The sequence below is a fragment of the Oryctolagus cuniculus genome, chromosome 21 (assembly GCF_051225735.1).
Source record: "Oryctolagus cuniculus isolate XC-2025 breed Fujian yellow rabbit chromosome 21, ASM5122573v1, whole genome shotgun sequence".
NCBI classification, from domain to species: domain Eukaryota; kingdom Metazoa; phylum Chordata; class Mammalia; order Lagomorpha; family Leporidae; genus Oryctolagus; species Oryctolagus cuniculus.
The window spans coordinates 32,673,610-32,691,297 of record NC_142887.1 but is presented as its reverse complement, the minus strand read 5'-3'; the positions used below and the strand labels follow the sequence as shown (position 1 = coordinate 32,691,297).

At 61.7% G+C, this 17,688-nt stretch overlaps 2 protein-coding genes and 1 long non-coding RNA gene across 9 annotated transcripts in view; 1 reads left to right on the top strand and 2 right to left on the bottom strand.

Annotated features, from left to right (window-relative positions):
• Positions 1 to 4,088: 4,088 nt before the first annotated feature.
• On the top strand, positions 4,089 to 8,496 carry LOC100350460 (coiled-coil domain-containing protein 74B). The gene is made up of 8 exons (XM_008251888.5): positions 4,089 to 4,834; positions 5,447 to 5,491; positions 5,795 to 5,854; positions 6,581 to 6,743; positions 7,515 to 7,704; positions 7,784 to 7,863; positions 7,959 to 8,018; positions 8,099 to 8,496. Exons 1-8 carry the CDS (start codon positions 4,576 to 4,578, stop codon positions 8,235 to 8,237), a joined length of 996 nt encoding a protein of 331 aa, XP_008250110.2. The 5' UTR covers positions 4,089 to 4,575; the 3' UTR covers positions 8,238 to 8,496.
• On the bottom strand, positions 4,679 to 7,643 carry LOC149119907 (uncharacterized). The gene is made up of 3 exons (XR_016227399.1): positions 7,506 to 7,643; positions 7,034 to 7,177; positions 4,679 to 4,815 (listed from the first exon to the last, which is right to left on the bottom strand). It is a non-coding gene; the product is annotated as an uncharacterized LOC149119907 (long non-coding RNA).
• Positions 8,497 to 9,020: 524 nt separating the features above from the next.
• The window catches only part of MED15 (mediator complex subunit 15), an 81,390-nt gene continuing 72,722 nt past the window's right edge, over positions 9,021 to 17,688 (bottom strand). For all 7 annotated transcript variants that reach the window (XM_051841028.3, XM_070065917.2, XM_070065916.2 and 4 more), the window contains 9 exons: positions 12,917 to 13,053; positions 12,708 to 12,835; positions 12,389 to 12,523; positions 12,248 to 12,311; positions 11,378 to 11,444; positions 10,808 to 10,968; positions 10,548 to 10,714; positions 10,151 to 10,249; positions 9,021 to 9,684 (listed from right to left, as the gene is read on the bottom strand). In XM_051841028.3, coding sequence (XP_051696988.2) covers positions 9,548 to 9,684; positions 10,151 to 10,249; positions 10,548 to 10,714; positions 10,808 to 10,968; positions 11,378 to 11,444; positions 12,248 to 12,311; positions 12,389 to 12,523; positions 12,708 to 12,835; positions 12,917 to 13,053 — 1,095 coding nt within the window. In that variant the 3' untranslated portion in view covers positions 9,021 to 9,547. The remainder of the gene's footprint in view (positions 9,685 to 10,150; positions 10,250 to 10,547; positions 10,715 to 10,807; positions 10,969 to 11,377; positions 11,445 to 12,247; positions 12,312 to 12,388; positions 12,524 to 12,707; positions 12,836 to 12,916; positions 13,054 to 17,688) is intronic.

The following is a 17,688-nucleotide window of genomic DNA, read 5'->3' as shown; positions in this document are numbered from 1 at the left end:
GCTGATGGAAGATCTCACTCAACTCTATCAAATAAATACTTTCTTAAAAAATCAGAGCATATACAGTAATGTGCAGCATATATCACCGGGTGATAACCACAGATCACTGTTGATCGCCCTGCTGGTGGCGGGAGGAGACAGGTGGGTGCCCTGAAGGCCACGCGCAGCCTCCTGCACCAGGGCTGCCCCTCCCCCCATCTCAGCAGCACAGCAGAACCTATTTATGAAGTCAATCTCGAGGACCGCCTGAAGGCGACGGAGACACCTCGGACACCCACAGTTACAACACCACAGCAACTCCGGGAGCCTCTGTGCCCAGGCCCCCTCCATGCAGCACAAAACACTCAAGCCACTTGCCAAAGGCACGGAAGGCAGCAAGACTGGCCATGTAGGCAGAGAGGCGGGGACTCAGAACCCAAGGATGGAAATGGAGATGGTCTTTTTGTGGGCGTGTGCACTTGGCTCAGCCGTAAGCTGCAGCTGGAGACCCCAGGGACCCATTACCAAGAGCGCCTGGCTCCACTTTCCGGTTCCAGCTGCCTGCTAACATGCACCCTGGACGGCCACAGGGAATGGCTCAAGTACCTGGGCCCTGCCATCCACGTGGGAGACCCGGATGGAGTTCTGGGCGCCTGGCTTCAGCCTGGCCCGGCACCAGGTGTTGCAGGCATTTGGGGAGTGAACCAGCAGATGGAAGAACTCTCCCCTTCAAACAAAATGAAAATTAAATTACAAAGATAGAGAGTGGGTTACTGTACAAAATGCTACAGGTAACCCTGATACGATGGCTGTATATCTAGACATAAAGGCACAGTAAAATAGATGTGTAACAGATTTTTGAAAAGTGACTCACCTGCGTAGAGCTTGAGGGTGCTGTGGTGTCAGGGTGACGAGGGAGAGGCAGGACGACATGGCCACCACACACCCAACAACACGCAACTTGAGTTCACTCAAGTTCTTGTCCTTTGCAAATCAACTTTTGCTTCCTGTAATGTTTTTACTTTATATAAACTCGTAATTTTTAGAAACCTTTTGACTTAGCTTAAAACACACATTGTACAACAGTATGAAAGCATTATTTTAAAAATATCTGCATCTAACTAGATTTTTCTGCTATTTTTACATTTTTGTGCTTTTAAACGTTTTGGTTCAAAGTAAGACACACACACACACACACTGAGCAGTCTAGACCTGCACCAGGCCAAGGTCAGGAGCATCATGGCCTCTGCCCCCATTGGAAGGTCTGCTCTGACGCCCATCCAGACCCCTCCTAGGGACCTGCTGGAAGCTGCCCCACAGTGTTTTGGTTTTTTGACAGAATTTTTTTTTTTTTTGACAGGCAGAGTGGACAGTGAGAGAGAGAGAGAGAGAGAGAGAAAGGTCTTTGCCGTTGGTTCACCCCCCAACGGCTGCTGCAGCCGGCGCACTGTGGCCGGCACACCACGCTGATCCGAAGCCAGGAGCCAGGTGCTTTTCCTGGTCTCCCATGGGGTGCAGGGCCCAAGCACTTGGGCCATCCTCCACTGCACTCTCGGGCCACAGCAGAGAGCTGGCCTGGAAGAGGGGCAGCCGTAACTAGAACTGGTGCCCATATGGGATGCAGGCGCCACAGGTGGAGGATTAACCAAGTGCGTCACGGCACTGAGCTAGCTGTTTAATGGAATAGTCCACCCTACAAGGATGATTAAGGGCTCTGGCCTGGCCCAGTGCTGGCTGCTGTGGGTGTTTGGGGAGTGAGCCAGCAGCCGGAAGCTTGCTCTTTTTCAAGAACGTTTTCTAAATAACCAACTCATGGAAAATGTGTGTTATAAAAACAACACACATGGATTTCAAACTGGTTTTGCATGCCAAGCCAGATGACACAGCAAACGGGAGTCAGAGGATGAGCGAGCGAGCACGCACTGCCAGTGGAGACGCGGGCCGTGCGTGACCATGGCTGCTGTTAGGGGAGGGGCAGTCTCTCAGGGCAGCAGGGCCCAAGAACTCTTTCTTCAGTACTTTGGTTCTGGTTCTCTTTGTCAGGGTGGACACAGGCAACTCCATTTGACCCCGACACCTTTCATGTGTTTTAGATTCCATTTTCCATGAATTGTTCAAGTATTTACACATAGATCTATCCCAATTGCTCATAAAATTTCCAGAGTTTCATTTTTTTTTCTTTTTTAGATTATTAGTTACTACAGTAATGCGGTGTTTCTGTAGGTTTCTTTCTTTATTTCAAGGATTTTATTTAATTATTTGAATGGCAGAGTTAGAGAGAGAGAGGTTTTCCATCTGCTGGTTCACTCCCCAAGTGGCCACAACAGCCGGAGCTGTGCCCATCTGAAGCCAGGAGCCAGGAGCTTCTTCCAGGTCTCCTATGTCGGTGCAGGGGCCCAAGCACTTGGGCCACCTTCTACTGCTTTCCCAGGCCACAGCAGAGAGCTGGATCAGAAGTGGAGCAGCCAGAACTCAAGGCAACGCGCATATGGGATGCTGGCATCATAGGCGGCAGCTTAACCCGCTGCACCACAGCGCCAGCCCCAGCAATCCTTTTATTTATTTATTTGTTTGACAGGCAGAGTGGACAGAGAGAGAGAGAGAGACAGAGAGAATGTTTCCTTTTCCATTGGTTCACCCCCCAATGGCCGCTGTGGCCGGCGCACCGCGCTGATCCGAAGCCAGGAGCCAGGTACTTCTCCTGGTCTCCCATGGGGTGCAGGGCCCAAGCACCTGGGCCATCCTCCACTGCACTCCCGGGCCACAGCAGAGAGCTGGCCTGGAAGAGGAGCAACTGGGACAGAACCCGGCACCCTGACCAGGACTAGAATCCGGTGTGCTGGCGCCGCAGGTGGAGGATTAGCCTAGTGAGCGCGGCAGGCCCCAGCAATCCTTTTTTAAAAGACATTATAAAGCAGTTTCCTGTTCACTCCATCACTGTCCGCACACGTGCTCCTGCGGCCTGCATCTTGCCTCTCAGCCAGCCTTGTGTGCACCTGCCTGTCTGTGGCTGACTTCCTGGCCGCTGGGTCCCATGTACTTGCAGAGGCCTCGGCATCATTTAGGGCAGGCGGGTTCGGATTTTGTCCCCAGTCCTAGGGCCACTCGCTTCCTGGAACAGTCTGCACTCATAAGGTGTGGCCCTTGAGGGGTTTAAACGGGAAACCGAGGCGTTGATTCAGCTCTTCCGCTGTCTCCTGGGGAGGGCAGCACGTGTGTGCATGCGCGGGTCAGGGCCTGCGAGGATCTGAGAGGAAGTTCTAGCTTCCCGTTTGCACTGGGAGCCCCACGGGCAAGGGCAGCTGTTTGGAGCACACCCCCGCCTCACCCTGTGCCGTGCCCACCCGCAGCACAGGGGCAGCTCCGCACACGAATGCTGAGTTATTGCAAGTGCAGACTCCCATCTCCCAAAATAAACGGCACTAGTGGGGCAGTTGCTCTGCCAGAACCCACGCCCTGGCTCTCACATCTGGCGAGGGGCACGAGCCCAGCGTGAGCCCGCCATTCCCTTGCTGGACTGCCCTGGCTTAGGCCAGGTGGGGAGACCCCAGGCGCGAAGCAGGTGTTCCCCTAAGCAGGTGGGAAAGGACGTCTTCCCAAAAGCCAAGAGGGGGAGAGGGAGGGCACGGGACAAGTGATGAGCAACACCGATCACCAGTGCCCCCCAAACAGACTTTTCATGACTTCCTGGAACACTGTAAAAACATGCTTAGGGCTTGCAACTATAAAGGAAGATGAATTATTTTACAAAGTGAACTACTACAGCACAACAAGCAGGGGGCAGGTGTCTGGTAAACGCCCCCGCACCGCTGGCTGGGACTGCAGACCCCGTACCAGCGCCTGGTTTTCAGTTCTGGCTCCGCTCGTCTGCACTCTCGGAGGCACTGAGGGATGGTTCCAGTAGCTGGGCCACTGCCACCCACGTGGGAGATCTGGCCTTCAGCTCACATATGGGCGCTGGTTCTAGTCCCCGCTGCCCCATGTCCAGGCCAGCTCTCTGCTGTGGCCCGGGAAGGCAGTGGAGGATGGCCCAAGTGCTTGGGCCCTGCACCCGCGTGGGAGACCAGGAGGAAGCACCTGGCTCCTGGCTTTGCATCAGCCCAGCTCCAGCCACTGGGGCCATTTGGGGACTGAACCAGCGGATAGGAAGGCCCCTCTCATTCTCTCTCTCTGCCTCTGCCTGTCTGTAACTCTGCCTTTCAAATAAATCTTAAAAACCCAAAGAACTGTAAAGGCACAGGACTTTCTGACATTTAAATCAGAGAATGACCCTCCTCTTCAGTTTATTGTTGTCCCTTGGGCTGCACAGAGCTCAGGACTTGAGACAATCACTTTTGCCTGCCGGGAAGCTGGAGGCGGTCAGGTCCCGGAAGCCAGGCGCCCCGCCAAGGCAGGTGGGGTCTTCCACGCCCGCCCAGCATCCCCGCCTCGGGAGAATCAGCAGCCTTTGAGTCGGGGCACCGCCCCCATCCCCCGCAGAGAATGCGGGCAAGCCCCGCCCCAGCCTCCCGACACGCCCCTGGGACGTGCCCGTTTCCATGGCGACGCGGAGCCAGGCCAGGCCGGCTCTGAGTCACTGAGCTGGTGTGCAGCGACATGAGCGGGGTGGGGATAGCGGCGGGGGCGCGGCCCCCGAGCTGGGCCAGCCCGGGCTCCCGGGGCACGTCGCGCCCGCGCCCGCGCCCACCTGCGGGGCTGCCCGCGGCGGGGCAGCAGGGCGCGCAGGCCGGGCTGAGCGAGGCGCAGAAGCGGGTCCTGGACCTGGAGAAGAGCCTGCAGTTCCTGCAGCAGCAGCACTCGGAGACGCTGGTCAAGCTCCACGAGGAGATCGAGCACCTGAAGCGGGAGAACAAGGGTGGGCCTGGGCGCGGCCCCGGGGGCGTGGGGGACACGCTGCCCACCCGCGAGGGGCGGGGGCGGCCGCAGCACAGACTCAGGCAGGGTCAGGCCCACCGGTGTTCAAAGCTTTATAGAGAGGCAAAACCCAACAAGTGCGAGGGTCCGGCGTGCTGTCTTCCTCCAGTGAAGCCCCCCCACGGAAGGCGCAGCCCCCTCCCCAGGACAGCCAGGCCTGCTGCCTCAGTTTCTCCCTCCACCTTTGGCGCGCGCCAAGTATTCTTCTGCCAGGCATCTGTTATGTCGGCTCCGCCTCCCCAGCCCTGGATGCCCAGGCCACGTGATCATTGCTGACCAGACCTGCTCATCCACAGCGGGGCTGGGGGCTGGGTCACCCTAACTCACCTCTGTACCCCTGGAGCCCAAGGGCAGCCGGCACACAGGGTGCCCTACAGGCATCGTCGATGGAGTCAGGGCTGGAGTGCCTGAGGCGGGACCCCCGTTACAGGGCTCAGCCAGCCCCAGTCGTGGGCCAGTACCCCTGGGAGGGAGAGGGCAGTGCAGCCCAAACTGCTGCTCTTGAGTGGACTTGACTTTCCAAGTGACCAGGAGAGCCTGTGTTTGTTTTCAGACCTCCAATACAAGCTCATAATGAATCAGAAGCCACCGAAAAAAAGTAAGATTGGGGCCCTTGCGTGTCTGAGAGGTTACCGCCGTCTGGAGCAGTCCCTTGGCCCAGTGAACCCAGTGGGCTTGGGCTCTAGGGGACCTGGCCAGGTGCCACCGCCTATCAGCCAGGGCCTCTTGGAGGCCCAGGGGCAGTGGCAGGCGGCTTGGGGCTGCTCCAGGAGACTGCTCAATCCCTCCCTCTTCTGAGCCGAGCTCCTGAAAGGGGAGCAGCAGGGGCCTGGCCAGGCCGGGAGGCAGGCATGGTGGGGGGACTCTGTGCCACACTGGGCTGACCCCTGTTCTCTCGCAGGTAGCATCTCCACTTTGAGCTTTCAGTCCAACAAGTCCCTCTCCAATTCGACGGTGTCGGGTGAGTTGGCCAGCAGCCTCCACATGCCAGGTGCCCTGCTGGGGGCCAGAAACCTGAACGCCCACAGTGGCCCTGTGACGGCAGGAACAGCTGAAAGGGAGCCACGGTGGTAGCCCCACGAGCTAACGCCACCAGGAGGCTGATGTGGGCTGGGACAGGACCACAGGCTGGCCTGAGGGAGGCCACAAACGCAGGGTAGGGCCCTGCAGCCAGCACAGGGCAGCAAGGTCTCATGGCAGGTACAACCTAGGGCAGGGACGTGAGCAGGTGGGCCAAGTGTCAGCGGGGGTCTGTGAACTCCCACTGGGCCACCCTGGGTGGTCTTCTGTGTACCGGGGTTGGGGGGGTGGCCTTTGTCCCCAAAGCAGGCAGGATGGGAGTGGGACAGCCCTGCTGACGGTCCGGGCCCGGGGTGTCTTTAGCAGAACGAGGGGCAGGAGGGGAGCAGAGGGCTCCCCCTTCCTCTGTGCAGGGCCTGGGCAGGCAAGCAGTGGCCTTGTCTTTGAATGACGCATGCAGACTGGATCCCAACATCTCTGCTTCAACCCGCCTACAACAGGAGCAGCAGACTCCGCCCACAGGCTACGCCAGGGACCTGCCACTCCCCCCAGCAGTCCTGTGAGGCAGGCTCTGTGCCCGGCTCCCCTCCAGGGGATCAGGGCCTGCTGGGCACATGCAGCACGTCGCGAGCCTGCGGTGACTGGCCCTCCTGGGTCTCCCCTACAGTTGCTTCCCAAGGCAAAGCCAGACTCCAGCCTGGCTCCTTCAAGAAGCAAGACTCGAAAGCTGACCCCTTCCAGAAGATGGACCTGGACGAGGAGCCCGTGGACACTCCTGTGTTTCACAACAGCAAGCTGGACAGAGTCCCTGGGGCGCAGGGGCAGGCCAGGTAGGCGGCCGGCACCCAGAGGCCAGGGCTGCACCCAACACTACTCTGGAACCAGGAAGCCGCTTTGTGCTCCCTTCCCCGTGGGCCTGTCTGCAACGTGAGCAGGCCTCATGGACACCTGACAGCCAGGCTCCACCTGGCGGGCACCGCCTTCCTCCCCTCCTCTCCTACGGGGGGCGGCCCCTTGCAGGGTCCCTGTGCTGAGCTGAGCCCTAGGAGGGACCACCAGCAGCCCCGAAACTGCTTTCGCAGAGAAATGAAAAAGGCAAATGGTTTCCACATGAACTCACATTTTACCAAGACAGCCGTGCACAGGGTCCTGGCTGCGGCCTCTGGAAGGCACGGGGCCGGCAGCCCAGAGCAGGGCCCGGCTCTGGCGACGCAGGCTTCTGGGATGTCCCTGGGACACTGCAGAGCAGTCTGGGCAGTGCAACCTGCAGAGCCGAGATCGCCCCACGACCAGCCCTCAGGTGTAGGGTCAGGCCCAAGGACAGCCTGGCAGCTTGCTGGCCACCCCCAGGAATCTGGTCTCGGGCCCTCAGTGACCTTGGGGAGGCGGAAAGGGGAGATGGGACAGGCTCAGGTCATGGCTGGGCCCGGACTTCCCATCTGCTGTCCACAGCACCCTGGTCAGTGGGAGAAGGAAGCTGGGTAGAGGCCTCATCCCTAGGAGCCCTGAGCTGGCACGGGCACTGCCCTGGGTGGGGGCGGAGGCTGGGCGGTTAGCGATCCGGGCAGGAAACCTCGGGGCTGCCGCAATACCTGTTTCAGAGACGAAGAGGTGGAGACCTGGACCCCGGGGGCCGCCCTGCGCGGGGGCAGCCAGCACAAAGGCAGGCAGGCTGTGGGGGCGGGCCCCCTGGCGAGCCTGCCCCCGCACCTGCGGAAGCCCACCACGGTGCAGCAGTGTGAGGTGGTCATTCGGCAGCTGTGGAACGCCAACCTCCTGCAGGCCCAAGAGGTGAGGCCTGGGGGGGAGGGGTGGGGGGCAGCGCCCCGCGGGTCCCACCACGCCCGTCCCTCCCCTCCCTGCTTTTCAGCTGCAGCACCTCAAGTCCCTCCTGGAAGGGAACCAGGGGGCCAAGGCTGCGGCGGAGGAGGTCGATCCTAGCTCCCCGAAGTGAGTGCCTGCTGCGCCTGCGCGTCCCAGCCCCGCCCCGCCCCGCGCAGAGGGGGCCGGCTCTGCCGGCTCACTGTGGACTCTTCCGTCCCCAGGGAGCAGGAGGCCACGCAGTTCCCCCAGCTGTCAACCTCCAAGGGCGTCTCTAAGAAGTGGTGAGTCTCCACGCGGGGAGCGCAGAGCGGCCTCCTGGGGGCGGCGGCTGCAGCGCCCGGCTGACCGCCCCTCCCCGCAGCCTGATCCTCAGTCCCGTGCCCGCGGCGCAGTGCTCCATCCTGCCCGCGCTGAAGCAGACCCTGAAGAGCAACTTCGCCGAGCGGCAGAAGAGGCTGCAGGTGGTGCAGAGCCGGCGCCTGCACCGCTCGGTGCTCTGAGCCAGGCCCCGCCCGCAGCCCTAAGCCCAGCCCCCACGCCATAGCATTTTAAAACAGAATTCTAATACTTCAAAGCCAAGCTCAGTGCCAGGATAAGACTCGTGACAGATAAAGCACTTAATCTTGGAACTGGGGAGCTGTCTGTTTTCTCGCTGTCCCCCCGCAGCCCTGCAGTCACACACAAGCACGCTGGTGAAGTAAGTGTGATCCTACCTGCCGAAGACAAAATAAAGCTCGCTTCTCGGAGCACACGTGTCCCTCCTCACCGCCTGCAGGGTGTCCCGCCGCCAGCTCCCCACTCGTGCCAGCGCTGCTGGCTCCCGGAAGAGGAACGGCCCCGGGGGCCAGGCAGCCTCCCTGCTCCCTGGCAGGGCCGCTCAGGCCGACTCCACGCTCCCCGGCCAGCTGCTGTCCTCGTCGGCTTCAGTGCCCCAGGCTGCTGACGAGCGGTGCGCGGAGCCGCCTTCCTCCTTAGAGCCACGGCCAGTGGAGAACGCTTTTCCCCGGAAAAGCCACGGCCCCACGCCCGCGGTGCTCAGCCTGGCGCCCACCCTGCCCAGGCAGCACTGTCCCCCCACCTCGCTGTCCCATTTCCCCCGTTAGCCCTGGCGGGAATTCAGCTGGTAACCCGGAGAAAAGCCAGCACAAGGAACAGGAAGCTGTGGCACACGAGGGGAGGTCAGGGGCATCCAGGGCCACACTGGACACTTGCAAGGTTGACAGTGTCCCTGGCGGGACAGCGGGCCCCACTGGAGGAGGGGACACAGTGATGAACTCCTGACGAACACAGGAATAATAAATTTATTGTAAGAACCACATGACGGGGTAGTGCACATATAAAAAGGGGAGCTCTCGCCACGAGGGGCCGCCGGCTCCCGAGTGGCCCAGAGGAAGTGCCCAGTTGGTCACTCTTCATCCTTCACGGCGGGCGCCTTCCCCGCGGAGTGCCCCACGTGCCCCAACACTGTGTGGAGGGCTGTGTGCGCAGGGGCTCTCCCAGGCCACCCACGCCCCCAGCACACGTGTACAGGACGCCTCAGCAGGGCCCTGAGCTCTCCCCCATGCTGCTGAGAGCGGACGCGGAGCCTGGGGGCCGTGGGAAGTGTCTGACTCCTGGAGCAAGTCCTGTGGACGATGTTCTGAGAAGACGGCTCCCAGCTCCCGGCCACCCGTGCCGGGACTGTACAGCTGGGGTAAATGCGTGGCAGGTCCCCAAGGCGGAAGATAGAAGCAGGAAAGCTAACCTAACCCGGGCCCCGCAGGGAGCCGCTGCCCACCTCGTCCGACAGGAGGCCTGTCCACGGCCCCAGCTAGGTGGCCGACAGGCAGGCCTGGTGGACGCTCTGGGCCCAGGTGTTGAGCAGGGCTGTGACCGAGTGCTTGTCGGGGAGCTGCAGCAGCCTCGAGGTCATGCACCGGTGCACCGACTGCAGGAAGGGGTTGGCATCTGCAACAGAGCAGGGGCAGTCTAGCCCCGATGACCACCTCCGGGAAGGGGCCATCCTGGCTAGCCATCCGATCGCCTAATCCGACCTCATCCCCTCACACCCTGTGGCTTTGGAGAAGAGCTGCAGTGAGTCGGAACCGGAAACCCCAGCTTTCCCTCTGTGGTGCTCCTGGGGAGGTAGTCCTGCCTCTGCCAGGCCCTAGCTCAGCCTCAGAGGGGCTGACCTCCACCAGCGGAGCTGTCTCTGGAGCCACGTCACCCAGATGGTCTCCATGAAACCCAACTCCTGGTGGTGCCTGCATCAGCCTCACACAGCCACATGGTGGCGCCCAGGAGCAGCGGGTCACACCTGTGGCCTGCTGTACAGAGCCGTGGGGAGGCCAGAGGCCCTTCCCTCTGCAGGGGACTGCTGATTACCCAGGGACAGCAGGTGGGCAGGGCACACAGCTCCCCTGGGCTCACCCACCGTACTGCCACTGCCGGTCGACCCACAGCGGGCTCTGGGCGGGGTAGTCGGCAGGCACGCTGAGCTCCAGCGGTGGCACGCTCGGCAGGTCCTTGTCATCTGCAACACAGGAGGCTGCACTTGGGACCTGGCCAAGCCCTGCCTGCTACACGGCCTGCTCTGGACAGGGCTCTTCACACCCTGGAAAGGCCAGAGAGTGCCCTGCGTAGGATGCCCAGGGGTCCCGCCCCCAGAGCCTGGGGCTGGAGACGGCTGAGCACTGTGAGAGGGAGGGCTAGGGCTGTGTGAGTGCAGGGCAGGCTCTGGGGAGGGTGCGCGTGTCCGGCAGGCCCAGGTACTTGGTGTCTTTTGGCACAGGCTCGCCTGGTGCCAGCCCGCGCCCTCCCTGGACACTCACCCAGCTTGCATATCAGGTGGACGGTGCCGTTGTTGCTGCAGTGAGAAGGGTCCAAGTTCACCAAGAACTTGGGGTCTAATCTGGCCACCTCCCCTTGGAGCACGTTGGGGATGCTCTGCCGCTCATCCTCCTCAAATCTGCGCTTCCGGGCACACACCACCGGGGCCCTGGAGGAGGCCCACGGCCCAGAGTGACCACACTGGCCACGTGCGTGCCCCTGGCCTGCCGGCCCCCGTGAACCCAGTGCAGGCTGTACGTACGTGATGGGTGGGCCGTGGATGGCCGTCATGGCCGGCACGAACGTGCGGTACAGGGAATGATTGAAGACGGGGGAGCGGATGTTGGCCAGGACGGCGTCCAGGAGCGGTTGGCACAGGTACTGCTGCTTGGTTGGTGGCACTGGAGGTGGTGGGGGCGTGGGCTGGGGACAGGACGGGTGGGGTTAGCAGCCCGGGGCTCACAGTCCTGCCCACACTGACAGGACTTCCAGACCTCACTCAGGCCCAGATTCCTGAGGCTCTGCCCACAGCCTCCACCCTTGTGCACCCAATGGGGGCCAACCCTGGACACAATCCCTGTCCCTGCCTCGTTCCCACCCATGTCCCATCCCCAGATAGGCCTCGTGCTGGGCCTGCGGGCTCCAAGCCCACGGAGGCTGAGTGGAGAGAGAGTTCATTCAGCCTCCTCACATCCCCCAACAGACCTGGCCTCAAAGAAGCCTCCGGGACGGGGTCCCCAGGTGAGGTCCAGTCCCGGGCTGAGTGGTGCGGCCCCACCTGCCCCGACCAGGGAGACTCCTCCCAGCTGTGTTCCAAGGCCCTTCCACTCACCACCGCCATATCATTCTTGAGCTTCTCCAGGGCGATCTCACACTTCTGCAGGGTCTTGAGGGGACAGCTGCAGGGACAGGGCACAGGGGCTGTTGTTCCCTGGCCTTGGCCATCGGGAACCTCTGCAGGAACCCCCGTCAGCTGACCAGCTGTTTCAAGATGTAGTTTAAGGCAAGGGAGTCTCTGGCCCCAGGAGCTGCCCATTCCAGGTGAGCAGAACAAGGCAGTGCAGTGGGTCTGGGGCAAGGACAGACACAGGGCCCCTGTCCAGGCAGGGAAAGCCTCAGTCTCATCTCTGAGTCACTGAAGGAGCCCCTGGCCCTATAACCCCAACAGGCCCTGGAAGGCTGTCTAGTTCCAGCAGGCCTGTTCAGCAGGGACAGGGAGAACCTTCTGGAAGGGGAGCAGAGCATGAGCTGGGGCAAGGAGACGCGAGGGCACGAACACCACGCCCAGCCTGGTGCACAGCTCTTCATGGCTGTGCTGTGCTCACAGCAGCTGCAGGCCGGTGAGCAGGGGAGGGGCTAAGCACCGGGGGGCCCCGCCTTCCATGTGCTTTTCCCGGGCACTCGGGCACTCCCTCGTTTCATTCCATGATCGGCACATGTGGGTTGCAGCTGGGGAGACTGAGACAGCCGCCTGTCCAAGGTCACTGGCTCAAGGTAAGACTCAGGCCCAGTGTGGCCGGCTCACAGCGAGAGCTCCACAGGCTGAGACTTGGACAGCGGCCTGTGAGGCCCAACTGTGATGGCTGCCGGGTGGAGGCAGGCCGCTGCCGCCGCAGCAGCCCGGAGGGGGTGCCAGCAAGGTGGAGTCAGGCCAGAGGCCAGCACGGCACTGTCCTCCCCAGAGCCCTGGGGCGAAGCTCACCGCTTAGAGGGGTCGGTCAGAATGTCCAGAAGGCTCTTCATCTTACTCAGGTCCTTTTTCCTGTCTGGACATGAGAGGGGAGCCTCAGACACAGCCCCAGGAGTCCAGGGGCCCCGGCCCCAGCCCCAGCACCGGGCCCACCTTCGTTCTTGTCGATCTTGTTGATCATGCGGCGCAGGGGCTCGATGTACTTAGACAGCTGCTTCAGCTTGTCCAGGTACTGCTGCTCCTCGGCCTGGCTGGAGCCAGCGGGGCTCATGACGGAGCTAGGGTTCACTGCAGGACACAGAACGCGAGGTCTCGGCCCCCGTCCACAGGGCGCTCAGGCTCGGAGGGTTGCCGTGGAGGCCTTGCCAAGGTCAAGGGAGGTTCCAGCCCTCGAGGTTCAGGGCTGCACCCAGGGCCCACGACGGTGCCCCAGGCCTCAGCTCCACCCGCCCCAGCCCCAGGCCTGACTTACCAGGGGTGTTCAAAGGTCCAGGCGAGGGGACGCTGAAGTTCTGCGGGGTCCGTGCTGTCACGGGGCTCTGGGAGGGCTGCGGGGAGGGGCTGGGCAGGAAGCTGCTGGGGGACGGTGCTGGGCCAGAGCTGCAAGGGCAGGAGCGCAGGCTGGAGTCGCCCCGGGCACCAGGCAGGGAGGTGACCCGTCTCCCACCCTGCCCAGCCTACCTGACGTTGGAGCTGGGCTGCGAGCTGGGCTGGCCAGGCTGCGGGGACGGCTGGGGGGGAGGGGGCATGGACTGCGGAGTCTGCACCTGCTGGCCGGGCGACGGCGAGGACAGCATGGTGAGGCTGCTCTGGCTGACCTGGAAGAGGAGGGCTCAGCGGGCTCACTGCCACCCCCCCACCCCCCCCGCTCTCAGCCTCCTGACACACCTGTCTCCTTCCAGACGCTGGGCACACACACACAGGCACAGGCCCCACCCTGGCTCCTGAGGTACAGGAGGACACGGAGGCCTGGGAAGGTGACAGCTTGGCTGGCATCAGCCGGCCTGCCCTTCCTGCCCACGGTGCTCTTGCACGAGGGTCGGCAAGGACCCCGCTCTGCTGACCAGTGGCACTGTCCTCCCGCAGGACTCCAGGAGCCCTTAGCCCTCCAGGCCTAAGCTGAGGACATGCGTGGCCGCCCAGAGCCCCCGTCCTGACACACGCTGGAGGCTCTCTGCCCCTGGCCCTCCACCAATGTCTTGACTGGACTGGCAGAGCCCACTGGGAGAGCTGAGCAACGCAACACCAGGGCTCAGAGCTTGGTGCTGTCACACAGGTGCACGGACCTCGACGCCTCAGAGGCCCTGGCGCTGTGTGCAGAGCAGGGCTACTCTGTGCCCCCAGGCCACACTGGGGACAACCACACCACAGCAGCACCAGAGACTCCTGGGAACTCCAAGGGCTGAGAGTGCACAGTCCAGGCATCGGGACAGAGCTGTGTGAAGTGCCCGCCCCTTCCAGGGGCAGCATGGACGAGTTTCAGATGGGGTGACAGATGCCTCCCACGAAGGAGCCTTGGAGAGAGAAGGCCACCTTGCCCAGGGCTGCTGACGGCCGTGTAATCTGGTCCAGGACCTCCATGAAGTTCCTGCTTGATCCAGAGCGACCCAAGGGTCCTCAGTATTCAGCCCCCTGCACGCTGAGTGTCCGAGACCCTCGCCCAGCACTGCACAGACTCGGGATACTTCCCAGGGCACCTGATGCTGACGGCCACCTAGGGCCCCAGCACCACGCCTCCTCCCACACACGCCTCCCCACGGCGCAGGAAATGCAGGGTGAGGACCACTCTGGGGGCTGCTGCTTTCTCAGCTTCTGGAGTCGGGGAACAGGCCCGGATCCCACCAGGGAAGCAGGACACCTGCCCTACCCCCACTGGCCAGGCAGGGGTAGACATGGGCCCTGTCCATGGCAGCCTGTGCTGCCCTTTCTTTCAGGACCACCCAGACCAGGCTCAGGGAGTGAAATGCTTCTCTCCTGCTCTTCCCTCCTCGCTCCGCCATTCCCGCTGAGTCTGGCAGGAGGTGTTGCACAGGGTGCTGGGACGGCAGGTGCACCACCCACATCATGGTGCTTCCAACAGAGCTGGTCAGGGGCCCCAAACCAAAGCTGTGATTCAGTGCACCACTGACGATAAAAGGGACTGCTCCTGCTACTTGGTGACCAAGACGTGCCTGCTGGGGGGCAGGGGTACGAGACCCCAGGCCTGGGTGGCTGCGCCTCCTCACTCCAGTAAGAGCAGTGAAATGGTCCAGGGTGATCCACACTGAGTCAGCGAGATCGGACACAGGGGTGGAGCTACCAAGTGCCACCAGGGTGCACTGTGAGTCCCAGGGGCGGGGCGGGGGTGGAAAGCGCGCTCTAGGAAATCCCAAGACCAAGAAGCTCCACGCAGAACCACAGAGCCAAGGAGCCAGGGCACAGGCCAGGGCGTGGGCCTGGTTCTCCTACGGTGGGTCTCTCCTGGCCCCAGCCCTCACGTCCCCGTCTGTCCCGCCGCACACAGCTCCTTTCTCTGTGACTTCCCTGGTGGCTCCTGGGCAACCTGCCCCCGCCATCCTGGATGCTCACAGGAGCCTGGCCCCAGGCATCACGCTTCTCTCCCACTAGCCTGGCCTAGAAGCTTCCTCCTGAACTTGCCCCAGTGGCCGGGTGGCCTGGGCCACCAGGCTGGGCATGCAGGTGAGCCGCTGCAGCCCGGAGCCCACAGCACTGAGCTTGGCAGCTGCGCCCGTGAGCTCCCACAGGCTCCCTCTCAGCTCCTCAGCTGCCCCACACGAGGTGAGGCAGGGGGAGTCTTTTGGCAGGAAGGAAACAAACCAAGGGCACCAAGGGCATTTTCAAGAGCAGGAAACCAGGGACGGCAAAGGCTTTGAGGTGTCAGCACTGGGCAGTGTCAAGTCCCAAAGCACCTCAGATAGCCCAGCTGGGCAGGGGGAGAGCTCCCCCACCTGGCCTGGGGGCTCCAGTTAGGGAGCGAGTGCCCTGAAGGGGACGGAGGATGCAGGGGTGTAGCTCTGTGCTGTCTCACGTCACCTCTGCCGGTGGTCTGTCACAGATGCTAGAACAGGCGCAGTGTGAGGACGGCGCACCTCCCAGGCAGGCGCTTCTGAGCACGTGCCACGGCACGCCGTGTACTCCACCCGCCACCCACGTGTCACAGGTGCACACCCAGGAGCTCGGAGGGAGGGGACTGGTGCGTGGTGGGGAGCCCAGGCACATTCAACGTCCACACCTCAGCAGCGACGGCACGACCTGCTTCCCTGGGACAGGGACCTCACCCGACAGCCCTGATGGCCTGTGCAGGATGTCTTCCCCAGTTCTCCGAGAGGATGAGGGGGCCACACGGGGCTGGGGGGACACAAGGAGGAGGGGAGAGGAAGAGGCAGGAGGGCAGAGAGGGCAGGCAGAGCCACCCCATGGGGCAGCAGAAAAAGGCTAGTCCTGGAGTTCCACCCTACAGGCAAAGCTCAGGAAGGGGTGGCGGCACCATGTGCTCTGGCCTGCCGGCACGGCCGCCCTCAACACAGTCCCCGCAGTTACTCTGCAGAGCAGGGGAACGTGGGTCACCTTGTGGCGTCGCCTGCTCTCACCTGTCAGGGGAGCACTGCGACAGGGAGCCCACGCCTCCCCCTTGGACCTCTGCGCTGCGCACTGCCCGGCACAGAACCCTGCTTGGCTGCGGTTGTCTGAGACCAAGAGGCACCCACAAACGTGAGACACAGGACAGAGACTGAGCTGCTTCCCCTTCCACAGCCTGATCCACCTGTCTCTTTGGACCCAGTTAGTGGTCGCAGGGCAAACCAGACAGGCAGTGTAGATGCTGAAAAGCATCCTAGCGCGCGCGGGCTGTGGGGTAACTGGCACAGCACAGCAGCCACAGGACGCACACGTGGGCACGCTGAGAGGTGAGCAGGCACTGGCCGCAGAGCGCCTGTGGGACACAGGCACCAGGCATGTTCACTGCCAGACAAGCAGTGGGGCAGCTCCTGGAAAGACTTGAAAACGATGAGGGTGCTTCAAAAAGTTCATGGAAAATGAAATTAAAGATGTTTACTTTGGTGCAAAAAAATCTGAAACCCATGCTCTCTTGTCATATGCATTTCTCATGAGCTTCCTGAAGACCCCATGAACTTTTGGAAGTGCCCTCATTTTTGGAAGTGCTTTCATTTCTAAAAAGGGACTGGACCACACAGATATGGACACAGGAGCAGCTGCACCGGTTCTGGAAGCAACCTGTGTGGCCAGTGCAATGTCCAGAGCACGCGGGGGCCCCTGGACACGAGTCTGAGCTCCTCTGCTCCAAGGTCAGCCCACCAGGTGTGCGAGAGGCTGCAGGAGGGAGGTGGGCTCTGCCCAGTGCTTCAGGACCTGGCTCTGACGGGAGGCCAGGGTCAGCCAAGGCTGCAACGCCTTGCTCCGGCAGTGGGCACAGCCCCGTCCAAGGCTCTCCTCAGGCAGCTTCCCCCTCTTGTCTAAACAGTTTCAGGGTCGTCTTCCTCTCAGATGGCAAGCAAAAATGATCCTGCTTTAAAAACAAAACCAAAAAAAACCAGAACCTTGCAGAGTTCCATCCATCCTTCCTTCCCAGAAATCCTTGGGTCTAATTTTTTTTTTTTTTGGCCAGGACAAGGGGTATTTGCTAAAGGCTGCTGTATTTGCCCTCAAAATAGTACCACCCCAAGGGCCGAGGGCACGATCCCACCCCTGCAGCGCTCACAGACAGGTGAGTCCATGCTGGCATCTTCCAGACAAGGCTCTGGCACTGACCCCACAAAATGCAACCAGGATCAACGGCCTCCTGGAGCACTGGTTTCAGCTACTGCCTTCATCTTGGCTTCCTCTGTCTTTTCCTCCACTTTTCCTCCCCTCCACCTAACCCTGTGGGCAGAAAGACCTGTTTGGTGTATTTTATCCAAGTCCCTGGTCCTCAACCCAGTGGCCCCTGAGGCCCTCTCCATCTGTGAGAGGGGCTAAACGCTACACAGAGAACCAGTGAAGCTCCACACAGAGAAGGCATCACACACTCAGTGTTGGGCACTTTTCTGTTTTTACAGAAGCCACTTCTCCACACCTAACCACCTCACCTGGCCCAGGGAACCCACCGGGCAGCCAAAGGCTGTGGAAAAGGAGAGCAGCAGCTCCAGGGCCGAGCCGAGAACTCGAAGGAACCTGGGCGAGGAGACCCTCCCTAGCAACACAGGGGCCCTCCTGAGCTCTGTCTGCCCTGCCGCCACGCCCACCTGCCCTGCACCCACTGCTGCTCAGGAGGGGCTCCTTCCACCAGCAGAGTCCAGCCACTTCCCTCTCCCATATCCTACCACCTGCCACAAGGGAGGTCAACGCCAATGTCACCAGGTTCTGGTCAGTGGCAAGCTGTGCAAATACACATCTGGGGCGTGCCTGGGGGTCAGAGTTCAGGGAGGGCAACAACTGACTGTGTTCCTGGAGGTGCC